Source organism: Tachypleus tridentatus, chromosome 8, assembly GCF_004210375.1.
Source record: "Tachypleus tridentatus isolate NWPU-2018 chromosome 8, ASM421037v1, whole genome shotgun sequence".
In the NCBI taxonomy this organism is placed as follows: Eukaryota; Metazoa; Arthropoda; class Merostomata; order Xiphosura; family Limulidae; genus Tachypleus; species Tachypleus tridentatus.
The window spans coordinates 97,358,568-97,373,322 of NC_134832.1; the positions used below are offsets into that span (position 1 = coordinate 97,358,568).

A 14,755-nucleotide genomic window follows, 5' to 3' on the forward strand; every position below is an offset into this window, starting at 1 on the left:
ATCGAATCTTCTGTTCTCAACCAGACCTAACCGATATAAGCCTTAAGTTACTTCATTTCCCATAAATATATTATATATATATCATATGTGGTTTTAAGTGAAAAGGTTAAACATTTTTAACTAAGTCAATAAACAACAAAAACACATAAAATTTACAATGGGAAAAAGTAAATGGTTCAATGAGCTTCTTAAACATAAATATAAGGATAAAAGAAACCATTACTTTGAAAACTCACAAACAAAAGCCAATGAAATTAGTTTTCTGCATATAATAGAAATTAAAATCGAAATATTAAAAGGTTGTTCAATGACAGCACACACTATGCCCCAAGTAAAACACGAAAAACGAAATTCAAAACCTAAAAGGATATTTCAGAATAATAAATTAGCATCTTCCAGATATAATAGGTAAAACATTTCACCACAAAAATTGGACAAACACCCACATTGATACCATTACATTCCATCTAATTAATCTAATTTAAAACTATGAAAGCAGTTGATCATATAATTCTATATATATGTGTGTGTGTGTATTTTTATTATCTCGGTTAGCCTCCTAAATCGTGATATTAGCCGAAAGATCTCCATGGTACGCGTTACATAACCGCTAAAATGAGGGGTTCGATTCTCTTCGGTGGACTCAGCAAATAGCCTGATGTAGCTTTGCAATAAGAAAACACACAAACACGTTACATGGCAAATAAAGTGTGGTTGACGTACTATTAAATAATCCTATTTGTTTTCACGCATAAGTTCATAGAATTTGTATACATTCGACGAAAGAAAACATCCTAAAAAGCAATAAACTATTTTTTGAATATATATTATAAGAGAAATGAAAATGTTTTTCTCGTCTTTCACGTAACATTATTATATTCAAAACATTCAGAATATAAATACAGAACAGTAGTTACTCTAATGAACTATCTTAAAATGATAAAAGTAAAATAACTTTAACTTACAATATATCGTATCATCACGTACCTAAAAATATAAGATTAATACAAATTATTGTAACTTGTCTATTTATAACACCGTCTAAGCCTATCTTAAAATGAAAAAAAGAAAGAGATCACTTGAATTTTCTAATGGTAAGTTTAGCGTCATGCCTCTCGTCTGTAGTTATAATACAAGTGTTTTACCGCCCTCTATAAACAACACGTTATTCGTACTTTTTGAAAGGTTGTCATACGTAAGTGAAGTGTAGTTCCGTAAATTTGAAGGTTATGTTTGTCTGAAACAGAGATGAAAGTACAAGAATTTGTGTGTGCTTATTTTCCAATATCTTATATTAATAAAAATAACGTCATTGTCATTGCTTCTGTTTGCGGAGCAGGTAAGTTGTTATTTTGTTGATTTATAGTTGTAAGTTTTTCTGTAGTCTGTCATATCATGAAATAATTATTAAATTATTTTAATAATAATATTCGTATTATGTTGGGGAATTTAAATGTATTGACGAACCTATTGCTATCTACTACGTAGTAGCTTTATCTCCTTATCAGGATGGTATATCTGTAGGGAACGTTACAAAGCTGTTTTTATACTTGTATGTAATGGAAGGACAGGTTTAACATCTGCGCAAATTGTTAGTTTTTTTTGTTGTTGTTGTTGTTCTACTAAAATTGTCGGCAAAGGAGTTGGGAGTTTTACAGAAATTGTGTGATATGATAGGTTACTTGTAATAACAAAATTGATGCAATAATTATTGGAAACTAATTTTAAACATTAGTTGGGTTACATGTTTCAGTATGGTTTTCTTTATCAAATGGTCAGAACCACAAGGAAGAATTATACGTTGTTCGTAATATTAAATTGATTGATAACCTATAATAAGAATGTGGTTGTCTAAGACATAATTGGAGTTAATTTTTTACAGCATCCTGAGAAAAAAATAAAAGTTTAGTTCATATCTTCTAGAAAATCAAATTTAAGGTCATGAGGCAAGATTTAATGGTAGTGAATTGGAATAATCAGGTAAAAGGTGATGTGGAAAATTAGAATATCCTAAAATGCTTATGAGAAATTATTTTTTAAAGAGGTTTAAAGGTAAGCAAAATATTAAAATTGAGATTTGGCACTAAACTTTTTCAGAACAGAGAAGGTCTTAGTGATAGCTATACATTTGTTTTCCCTTCTCACAATTGAACGTTTTAACTAAATTGCATGAAACTTGGAACAAACCAAAGATTATCTAGTTTCAACTTGAAAAATCTTCATATTTATATACTCTGATTTAAATATTCTAAATTTCCAAAAAACATTTTTGTGAAACAAGAAACCTTAAAAACAACAAGTTTCCTTTCATCACAGAATGTCAATTTTTTTTTGTATTATTCATCAGAAAGTACCAGTTTATAAATTGTTTATTCAATCAAGTTTTAAATAAATTGTAATTAATGCACTTCTTTTATACTTTAGTTACCATTTCTGATAATAACTGGTACAAAAACATGAGAAAAACACATTTTTTGATGACAAGAACCTGACTTTTCAAAATGGTGTTATCATTACTGTACTATTATTAGGAGGCTAGTTAATTGTTTAGGTTGAAACAAATTTATATCTAATAAATATAGACTGTTTTCAATAAAAAACTAAGTTACATTAAGTATGTAAATTGTTTGAATATAACAAACTTTAAATAAAAATAATGTTCAATAAATAATGGAATATTTTGCTTTTACATACCATACCTGTTGAATTTAATGTAGCTTACCTAATATATTTTCATGAAATAAATTTTACCTGGCTTTCAAACAGACAAAATTCATTGTAAACATTTTCAGGAACATACATGATAAATAAATAAATGGTTTGTTCTTAACTTGTCCAAGCTTCCCATCAGATTCCTTTGTTTAATCCTACAAACAAATTGAACCATAAATTACTGTCACACAACATTATTTACTTAAGAAATTTATAGTCATAACTTGTACCTTGAGCTTTTATTTAACTTATTTTAATGATGTTAACAGCTTGAGGGAGCACAGCAGAAAGGACACAACTGTTTATTTGTATCCCTAAACCCCCAAAGGAGTTTTATACTTACCAAGCAGTTTCTAATTTACAATTTCCAGCCCTGTTTATTCCTACTTTTGTCACCAGCAACATAGCTGTCAACTTGAATCTATAACATGTATTTTAGCATTTCACAAACATTTTCTGCTACTAGTTTTTTTATGCTTCCTATACAAAATAATCAGTACAGTTAATAAGGGGGTTCCTGTTAGGTAAACCCTTTGGACATCTAGTTCCTTATTAACACAGTATATAAAGGCAACAAGGAAACTGTTGGTCTGTGTAGGCTGTCCAATGTACTAAACAAAATTATATAAAAAGAACAAACTCAAAATCAGCCCTATTCTTTCAAATGTTTAATCAAACCTTCTCTATCATATCTGAAGGCAACACATTTCTAGAGTCAACTACTCTGTTAGAAAAATAAAACTTTTTTAGCTGATGATGAGTACCACCTGGCCAAAATTTATATTTGTGTCCCCTAGTCTAACAATTAACACTATTAATGTGAAAAAGGACATTGCATTAAGATTACCAATTCCCCTAACAACTTGAAATACCTCAGCCATAAATCCCCCTTACATTTTCTTTTTCTAAGAGAAATCAGTTTTAGATATCTTAATCTCTTCTCATATAATAAATTGCATCATAGTAGCCCTTCTCTGAACTCTTTCTAATAATTTGGTGTCCTTTCTTATATAAAGAATCCAAGACTGAACAAAATACTCCAAATGCAACCTAACCAGTAGCCTATACAATGAAAGTATAACCTTTAAATTTGTATTCGGTATTTCTGTATATTCAACCTAAAATCCTACTTGCAATGCCACTAGCAACAGTAAATGACTCAGATTGCTTTAAGAGATTGATCAACCTGAATAATTTACCTCAATAACACTATTAAAGTTGTTCAAATCACAATTATGTTTGTAATTAAAATTTTGATAACCCACATGTATTAACTTACAGTTATTATATTTAAATATAATTTGCCAATTATTTGCTCAACACATCAAATGATCAAAATCATTTTGTAAAGCAGCAGCATCTTCCTCACAGGTAGTAACATCAGAGGTCAGAATACCATCAGAAAATGTAAGTAATTCAATGTCCATTCCTTCATATACATTGTTTATGTACATCAGAAAGAGCAAAGGTCCTGTTATTGAGCCCTAAGTTTGACTCCATTTATAACAATCTTCTGTTTTCATCCATCTAGACACTTAATCTAGTGAGCCAACTTATCCCTCACACCAGCAGAAATCATTATTGAAACAGATCTGTTATGTGGAATTTTGTGAACTGCTTTTTGAAAAGCTAGATACTCAGTTGCACTTTTAGCCACATTAGAATGCCATATAATAAGGTAAGTGAAGCAAGGTATTCTCTTTTTTTGCCTCCCAACAAAACTGCAAGCAGCCAATAACTTAAAAGTCAGACTGTTCCCTGAATACCAACAAAATCTGATTCTATAAACTGGTTTTACTAATGTGCATCCTTTAAAACCCAGCACTTTCTTTCTCACCCTTCAAAAACAACCTTTACCCTGACTCAGTTTAATTCCTGTTTTGTTTCATTAATTTTTTATTTTAATCTGCTATTTTTCCACTCTAATAGCATGGTCTTCCCCATAATTACCTTTGACTTCTCAAGTAACCAGGTTCTACAAATGTGTATTATACTATATGCAAGTCTCTTAAAGCTACAATTATGCCCACATTTTGTCAAACTTCACCTAATTCTGGCACATATTACATCCTATAAATTTCACCTCACTACCATATAGTCTTTAACTATATTGTAGTTAACTACACTTGTTCTATATTTTAAACCTACAGCCACAATAATTAAGCTGTTTCACTGTTTACAGATGAACAGTAAAATTTCCTATTAATTAATACTGATACTAGCACTTGGTACACATTAACATTGCAACTACTGTGCACACCACATCTGTAATCAGACATAATTAGTAACTTATTAATGTATTAAATTCTTAGCACTCAGAAAATACCAAACAATAAATTCGACTTCTAATATAAATAAATAATCTTTCTTGTTTAGTGAACAGTTGTGGTAATTATTGAATTTAGTCTAATACAGAGATGCCAACTATTTCAAATGACTCAGCGTAATGATTGTAGACAGAGCCCTTTATCATTTGCGGCTACTAGGCCTGACCAATGTCTCTAAGCTGTTTATTATTATATCTATTATTATTTATTACTGCTATAGATTGCTCATTCATGACTATATTTTTTCGCTATATCAGAGTCTGGGAACATTTTTCTGAATAGATGTCCTGCATGATCGGCTACAGCTAGGGGTAAATTATGAGCAATGATGAATTGCGTGAACATCACTTCTGCATTTATGGTTTCAAATTCTGAATTCTTACTCATAAATGTCGTTATCTGCATCGTTTTTGTCTTCGCCTCAGCATGACTGTCACTGACTTTTGATGCAATGACCGGATATTTTGCACTATACTCTTTCCTAAATTTTTGATTCACAGTTTTAGTCCTTTTAGATTTGCCAGAAACAAGACAATCTGGTGAACGAGGCCTCTTTTTTCCATCTTGTGAACGATCGCATTGATGTTTATATGCCACTTAGAAAACGAGAAATACCCATCTACGCGAGCGCTGATTGGCTGAGAAGCACTGATGACGTAACTATGGATTCCCCCACATACCCAGTATGGAGAAGCACCGCACTCAAACTATTAGTAGACGTTGGAGATACAAATATTTTTTATTATTTCAAGAACAAACATGATTATCGCAAGTAGCCATTTGGACTGTGTCTTTTATTTATTATCAAAATTTATTTGTATCTCACTAGAAATTTTCTTTTCACCTCTTTCAAGCCCTGGGGCAACAATTTATCACTTTATTGTATAGGCCTATGTAATATATAATAATTTGGGAGTTGCAACAAGTAATATTTGTCTGTATGAGCGTATAGTCGTAACGTATACACCAAAATCGTAATGGTTGGCATCTCTGCTAATATTTAATAACTTCAGCATTTTAAACTTATGTCTCGTTTTACTACCTCAAAACAACGAGCCTAATTATTATTTCAGACCCATTTTCTTTTCACCAGAAGTAAAACTTCAAATACATGTGTGTGTGTGTGTGTGTGTGTGTGTGTTTTCTTATAGCAAAGCCACATGAGGTTATCTGCTAAGCCCATCAAGGGGAATCGAACCCCTGATTTGAGCGTTGTAAATCCGTAGACTTACCGCTGTACTAGAGGGGGACAACTAAATATATATTTTTTTCACTTAGAGGCCTAATGCATTCGTTGATTCCTAGCAACCTATGCTGGAGATCGCAATTTCGCTTATTCTAAACTCAATAGCACAGTTTAGGTAAGCAAAGAAATAAATAAAGAGTTAGGCCTCCTACAATGGTGATATGTATAATATGTAAGCAGTTTTGAGTCATTTTAATGCACCATATAACAGCCGAAGTTCATTTGCGTATGTGAATAGTAATATGGCATTGCGTCTAATTTAATATTCGATAGCCGAAACTCTAGTCCACAGTAGATGGAGTAGTAAATCAAAAATATGTATTATGCCTCTACATTAACGATATTTTCAGTTTTATTTATGGAGAAAAGAAAGAAATCAGCAGTAAAATTATTATACTGTTGGCCTGCTGCATATCAAATAATACGAGTATATTATAATATGAGTATATTAGGCGTAATATTATTCACATCGTTGAATTTACTTATATTGCTAGATGGTGAGTTATAAGCGACTCAAAACCCCCATAAATATTAACTACCATATATTCAGGCGTCGAAGACGCTATGTTTTTCCCCAAAATAAGTCAAAAATTTACCCTACGTCTTCCAGGCCGAAAGTTACGTTGCTTATAGGCCTAAACCTAAGCCTAGAGGAAGCGTTTTGATTCTGGACGGTTCTGAAATGAACAAGTTGCTTAGTATTATGGCCTGGCATGGCCAAGCGCGTAAGGCGTGAGACTCGTAATCCGAGGGTCGCGGGTTCGCGCCCGCGTCGCGCTAAATATGCTCGCCCTCTCAGCCGTATGGGTGTATAATGTGACGGTCAATCCCACTATTCGTTGGTAAAAGAGTAGCCCAAGAGTTGGCGGTGGGTGGTGATGACTAGCTGCCTTCCCTCTAGTCTTACACTGCTAAATTAGGGACGGCTAGCACAGATAGCCCTCGAGTAGCTTTGTGCGAAATTCCAAAACAAACAAACAAACAAACAAGCTTAGTATTAAAAAACAAATAAATAAACAAGAACGGGTCACCGCTTATGTGGTGATGTAATACCGACGCTCTTTTTAACTCTCCAGGCTTAGAATAACGTGGTAATAATAAGATATTCCAGTGGTAATATAAGGTATATATGATAAGCAAATAGCCCGCAAAAAACGAGAAGTTGGTAAGAACATTTACGTACCGTAACTCACTAAACAATCCACGAAATATCTTGGCAAGATTAGTGGAATTGCTGCGACCTTATTCTTATGTTTATGTTTCCTTTCTTTCTTTTTTTTTCAAAATTTAGCTAATCAAAATGAGTCTTTGATGCCGGGAAATACGGTATTAGTATTAATTACTAGGCCTAACATCGTAACTTTAATCGTAGTCGTACCTGCAATAATAAAACCTATGCGTACGATCCTACCTAATTCATAAACTGCTGTCTGACAGAATTGTTTTTGTATTTCTGCTTATAACTAGCAAGTGATTGTCACTCTTAAGGTTTCCTAGCGAGTGAATAGGTGTCTGAGATCTGAATCTGACTTCCTCATGCCACTTCCACGGTAACTACTGTTAATTCCTGTTTTGATTGTTTGTTTTTTTAACAGCCTAACTAAAGTACACCATCAGCAAAACAACCACTATAAACATTTTTCATACCAGTAGACGGGTAAAAGCAAAATAAAACTTGTGTTCTCTAGAAATAAAAACAAAAACTTTAAAAAATTGCAAGTTTTTTAACTTTTGAACATTATCTCATTATGTGTTGACTTGTCCTTTTATGTAATTTATCCTTTTTGTAATTTTTATATTTCTCTCATTGAAGGCTGCATGATTAACTATGGCTATTAACAAAACTCGCAGGTGATAACATGATTTGGGTAGTTATAGATGTATCTGTGTTCAAAAAAGTAGTTTTATTATAAATTTTCGTTATTTTATTTGATTTATGTACAGAAAACGTCAACTAATAAATAATAGGTTTTACTTTAATTACAATTTAGTAATAAACAATTATGTATTTTATCGTAGTAAACATTAATAGTGAATTCATTAACAAAACTTTTATAATTTAAAACTTTATGCCATAACTGTGGTCTAAGCCATGCCAAACTAATACCCAGTATAAGCAACAAAGAAGCATTTTGAGTCTAGTACATCAATGCACAGGTAATGCTGCTGTTTTATGTTTCAGTAACTACGCAGCCGTAAAAATTCTATAGCAGGTTCTAGGGCTTCCGGTGTTGGATTACAATGAGAGATTGAAAGTAGAATGGTAGCTGTAATAGTTGTAGAAATAACGATGTTGGTTTCATTGAAACATTTGTTTTGACTTTTTGTGGCATACTTCAAATATGTCACATATATATTGACAAATAAATGCTTCAGTGAATATGAAAAAAATCAACCAATCATTTATTGGTTTTATATGGCTTTAATTAAACAGATTAAGTATATATATGTATTTAGTCGTGATCTATAAAAGTCAGTCGAGGTGAAATAGAGAAGAAAAGACAATCAAAAAGATGTGGCCTATCTAATGATAAATAAAAGGTGAATATTCAAACAGAACATTAAGTGTACAATAAGTTTGAGTCAGTGTTTGAAGAAAGAAATATCTAAAGTTTTATCAAGAAAGGGAATAGGTGGGAAAGCGAACACGATAAATATTGCAGTGTTCCAAATAGCTGTTAAGTTTAGCTTTGCAGTGGAGATACAGTTTACTCCGGTGACTCGTAATCCGAGGGTCGCGGGTTCACATCCCCGTCGCGCCAAACATGCTCGCCCTTTCAGCCGTGGGGGCGATATAATGTGACGATCAATCCCACTATTCGCTGGTAAAAGAGTAGCCCAAGAGTTGGCGGTGGGTGGTGATGACTAGCTGCCTTCCCTCTAGTCTTACACTGCTAAATTAGGGACGGCTAGCACAGATAGCCCTCGAGTAACTTTGTACGAAATTTCAAAAAACACAAAACACACATACTCCGGTGAATAAACAATGAAAGTTCAATGTCTTCAATCATAAATTATTGAATGTTTGCTGTTCCGCAAGACGTGAGAAAAACACTTGGGTAAATAGTAATAAAGAGTTAATTGACGCATCAATTAATTCTTTATTATTATTGAATGGTAACCAGTCTTCTCACACATCCTAAAGTGTACACCGACACACTAATGTAATGATACTCGGGTGCTTTCTGCACCAATAAAAGGATGGCAAGAAATACTCAAAGAAACACTAGTTTCTGCAAATTAAAATTTTTAAAACAGCACAAGACAATTAATGAAGAATTATACTACAATTTCGAGTTAGACAATTAAGTAGTGAAAAATACAACCCACCCGGATTTTGTAGTTCTTAGTAGATTCAATTGTCATTCTGAATAATGAAAGCTTTGCTTGATTATATATTTATTGTCTTTGTGTTACTATTAAATATTTGTAAGAACTTCTGAAAGCTGAAATGGAATTATCTAATTCATAGAAGTGTACAAGATTAATAAGTTATTCTTATTTATAATAACTTAGTATTGCTAGAATTATTCATATTAGGCTAAAGATATGGTGAGCAAAGTCGCATTAACAGTGGTTGTTCTTAGTTTTTAATTATTTTACTATTCAATTGGTATACAGTAGATTAATCAAAATCTAGTTTTAAACAATACATTCCATCAATGTTTCATTCTGTGGGTGTTACTTTATGGCTTCTTGCCCCCTACCCTCCAGTACCTACAGTCTGCATTTTGATAGGCTACAATTGCATTTTTCATTGAAATATCGATAAGAAAATGTGTAATAAAACTGTGTGATTATTAAAAATATATAAATTTGCATGACTGAAATATTTTCTAACAACTAAATGAAACACAGGGTATATTAACTTTAACATTTTTTTATGATATTGAGTTGAAGTGTTAATTTCATTTAGATCTCGTACTTTCATCCTCTAATAAATATTTCATTTCAATAAAATCAAAATATCTTTACACACAAAAAAAACAGTGGGTGAAACTGTTTTCTTTTAGAAGTGATAGGAGCTCCTTTATTACTCATTTCTTCTATTGTATAATATAAAAATTTACTATGGCTCAAATTTTCAATATTGAAAAGGGTTACTTCCAGAGTTGCGTAACGTGCTGCCATCTAGGAGCCATCAAACGCAACGCATTTTGATTCAGGGGTATTATGAAATTAATAATGCCAAAGTCTTTTCATCTAAAGCTGTAGTCAGCCAAGATTAATACACATGCTGTTACTTTTTAATTTCATTTTACACTCGGAAACAATTCCCTCGTTACATGTAAAATTATTATGCATTTTCGAGATATATCAGCATGGTTCTAACAAGGGTCCAAAAAGCATGCTTCACAGAGACCTTGTGGCTCAGCTAGATCAGGATAGTAGTTTATTTGAAATGTAAGATGACATTTTACATCAGAAAATTTCACTTGGTGGCTTGAAAATCAAAGGTTGTAATGCTGTTTCAGTTAATGAATTTTCAACTACATACCTGCCCTATCTTTTCAAGTAAATCGAGTAGTTATCATCTGATAGCCATTTTCCCCACTTTGTCTAAAGTGTGTCTTTTTATTGAGAGCAGAAAACAGAGAAGTTTAGTCACAAACCATCAGCAATATGATGTGGGGCCAAGGAAGCTGCAGATGCTTTGCTCAGTTTCAGGTTGAAGCCAGTCTGTTGTCAATATCATCCTGTTGAGACTACGTCCCTGCCTACAATATGATTTAGAAACTGTGCACATGAACACGAGTTTTCCTGGTTTGAATTTCAAATCTGTTTTCTTTATCTGTTGGAATATCATTTTCAGTCTTCAGCTACAGAAATGAACTGTATGTCTATCTCGATGTAGTTTTTTCAATTCCATTAACGTCTAGACAGTGGTTGTATTATACAGGTGGAATGGCATAATATGGAACTCACTCAAGCCATCTCTCATGCTGAAAGAAGTCTGAGTTGCTGTAGTTATCCAGCTTGACTTACCCTCATCAACAACAGGAATGTTCCAACGTATTCAAAACATTCATGACAAGAGAAAGGTGTCAATATGAGTTATCTTGTTCACCATTTCAGAATCAACACAAAATCTTGGTGTTCCTTTGTGACAGGTACTACTGGAGATGACCAAGCACATTAAAAGTTAGACAACTATAGTCTTAAATTCCCACTGTAGATCAGCACTTGCCATATCCTTAAAATTCCAGGGAAGTAGCACAGCACTTGATTTATCAGATGTCCACCATCTCTTGTTAGGGTGAGTCATTGCTGTTTGATCCAGTTGGTTATTTGGTCCAACAAATACATCAGCATATCTAAGAACAAGTTACTGAGTTGCTCTAACTGCATTCTTCACCAGTGATCTTGTAGATAGTTGCACACTTGCTATCAGCAGTGGTGCAAAAAAATGCAACCATAGTATTACTATTTACTTCTACTTTGCATACTGCACCTTTGATCATTCCAGAGTAAAGTTGGATAAACAATTATCCATGATTACTAAATAACATGGAGACTAAACCCCTCCTTAGATAACTACACGAGTTATTACTGCCTGCTTTCTGGACAGGAGATCATTTATTTGATGCATGGCTTCTACAATTATGTTGTACTATGCACTAGACTTCATCTTTAATATACCAAGGAATACAACTTGTGTGAACAGAAGTACTGTTATTCCCTCTGCTACTTATATTCATGTAGTTTACTGATCCTGGGTTTAATCTGGCTAACATGAGAAAACTTTCTTATGGAACATTAGTCCACTAGTAGCCAAGTGTCTACACTTGTCCTCTCCTTGGAAAATGAGAGAAACATAATTCTTTCTCTATTCATTCAGCATATGTATATGGATTTTGTTTATTTAATTCATAATTTAACACTACTTTGCACCCCACTCACCATGCTCATCCCAGTAGCACATCCAGTCTTTCTCAGCTGATCTTAAATTGAGTATGGAAGTTCTGTACAGACCACCCACTATAGTCTCAGATGTGCAAGATATCATTCCACTCAGCAATCTTTAGTTGTCCATGCTTGTTATTGAGAGTCCTGTTTCCAGGAGATGACTTCTTTGAGGCTCGACACCTCTCCTGTACAACCATCTTTCCTTAGTGATTAAATCCTTTTAGGCTGTGAGTACTTCTAACTGCAGAAAGTTCAATTATTGAAGTCATAAGTGAATTTGTTTCTCAAAGACTTCAAGTAAGGGAAATATGCACATTTGAAAAAAACAGAACTTTTCAATAAACTTATCTCCCATAGGCAGAACAGATATTATATATATAGAGAAAAACAAAGGAACAAATTTAGCTAAAATGGAGTGAATTTAATGACTTTTTGGACTATGGATTATACAAACAGTGCATAATTTCGAATAAATGGAAAAAAAAATTGAAAAATGGGTCATATGCCTACATACTACAAAGTACTAGGTGTATTATTGTGTGTGTTTGAAGAGGTGATTAGTTTAATAAGATATTATTGTCTTGGTTTATTTTTGGATTTTTTTAATTAATACTATAGCTTTTTTATATTTTCTCTTCTTAAAATCTTTGTTTTTTATGAAAAGAAGTTGTAAATACGTTTCTATGTCTGTTGTAAGAACTTATGAGTGAAAGAAAAGAAAAATATGGATTATGTCAACAATGCTACATCAGCTATATACAATATCTAGTAGACTTTCTGCCCAATTTCATGTTTCATCAGGCCAGCTGGGACACCACAGACAAGTAGCAGTGTGGGTGTTATTTATATTATCAACTTTTATGAGCAATGACTTTTATGGTATGAACTATCAGGTCATTCCTTAAGTAATGTCCAGTTTTAGGTTCAGAGAAAGAGAAAGGATTTCAAATGCTTTTAATGTTATTTAATCAATAATGTATGTTCTATTATTATTAATTACTTCCTGCCAACAATTCACAAGCTTCTGAATGCAACTTCTATAAAATTCTTGGGGTTTGGAGGAAAATAATGTAGAGAGGGTAGTTTTGACAACTTCATGTGTTCCAAGCTCTTTTCCATTAAGATAGTTCTGCAAACTTTGGAGTAGATAATAATCAGATGGGTTAAGGTTTGGAGAGTAAGGAGGATGTGGAAGTTTTCCCAGTCTAGTTCTTCAATCTTTGTAGATGTGATCCTTGCTGTATGGGGTTGTGCATTATCCTGGTGTAACACAACACCTTTACAATTGATCAAAGCAGGCCTCTTATCTTTCAGTGCAACATTCAAGTGCTCTAACTGTTAACAATAGAAGTCTGATGTTATTATTACATTGAGTGGCAGCAACTCAAAGTGGACCACACCAACAATATCCTATCAAATGCTTAACAAGACTTTCCTATGATGGAGGTCTATTTTGGTCTGTGCTTTAGCCACTTTATCTGCCATGAGCCATTGTCTGCAGTGCTTAACATTGTAATAAATTACCCATTTTTCATCTACAGTCAGTAACCTGTCCCAAAAAGGTGAGTTGCATTCACTAGAGTGCAGAGAAGTGCAAATGTTCGATCTTGCTTTAAGGTTGGCTTTTGTCAAATAAGTTTTGACTCATTTACCAAGATTTGGCACCTTTCCAGGCTGTTGCAGATGATGGTGAACTGTTGAATGGGTTGAATTAAGCTTCTGTGCTAGTTCAACTGTTACAGCACAATTTTCATCAAGTGCAGCCAGCAGCAAGTTATCATTAAACTCAACAGGATGACCTGAATGTGGCACACCACTTATGCTGTAGTCACCTGACACCTTCAACATTTTCTTTCATTGCATGACTCTGCACCATAACACTTTGAATGTTTTATGTAGTTTCTGCTGCACTATTGCCTTTTTTAAACTCATAAAGCATTATATACCTAATGTAATTCTCAGACACATCCCTCTTCAAAAGTGTTTATTTGATTAATGATCTAAAAAAGTAGAGTTGGGTTAGTGTCTTTTATTTTGTCTGAACATTTTTATACATGTCCTACTACATATTTTAGTCATTAACGCCTTCTTCAAAGACAGAAATGAAGAAGCACTTTCTGTATTAAATCTTTGGACATTACTTATGGGATGATCTGATACATTAAGTGAATTGTAATCGTTTTCTATTTTATTGTGTCATTCACAGTCAGATGTTTGTGATAAGTTATTTATTATTATGTTTGGGGTTTTGTGTTTATATAGTAAATGTTTTGCTGTGGCAATTGTGTATTGTTTGTGTTTATATAAAGCATTAGTATGTTCATAGATATGTATGTGTAAGTAATGAACTTTCTGTTTTTCCTATATATGTTTCCATTCTCCCAATATATATCTTGTCATTTGATAAACTACATTTCTAGTGTGTCATTTTGTTCTCCATTTTTGTGGGGATAACATTGTTATTTCATTTATTTCAACATATTACCTGTTTTTCTTTTATGTTGATTGTTAATTTCATTGTAAAATAGGGTATACACTCAACAATCTAACTTGCAGTAGTTTG

At 32.9% G+C, this 14,755-nt stretch overlaps 1 protein-coding gene across 7 annotated transcripts in view; it reads left to right on the forward strand.

The window, feature by feature from the left end:
• Positions 1-1,138: 1,138 nt before the first annotated feature.
• LOC143223014 (retinol dehydrogenase 11-like) overlaps positions 1,139-14,755 on the forward strand; it is a 45,372-nt gene continuing 31,755 nt past the window's right edge. Inside the window, exons 1-3 of one of the 7 annotated variants that reach the window (XM_076450362.1) lie at positions 1,238-1,339; positions 4,084-4,119; positions 4,244-4,390. Coding sequence is in view for 4 of the 7 variants with exons in the window: in XM_076450361.1 (XP_076306476.1) it covers positions 1,249-1,339; positions 4,084-4,119 (127 nt within the window). In the remaining 3 variants the exon portion in view is untranslated. Of the gene's footprint in view, positions 1,340-4,083; positions 4,120-4,243; positions 4,391-7,557; positions 7,836-14,755 lie in introns of those variants that run through there. The other 6 variants (XM_076450361.1, XM_076450358.1, XM_076450363.1 and 3 more) reach the window with 6 other exon arrangements.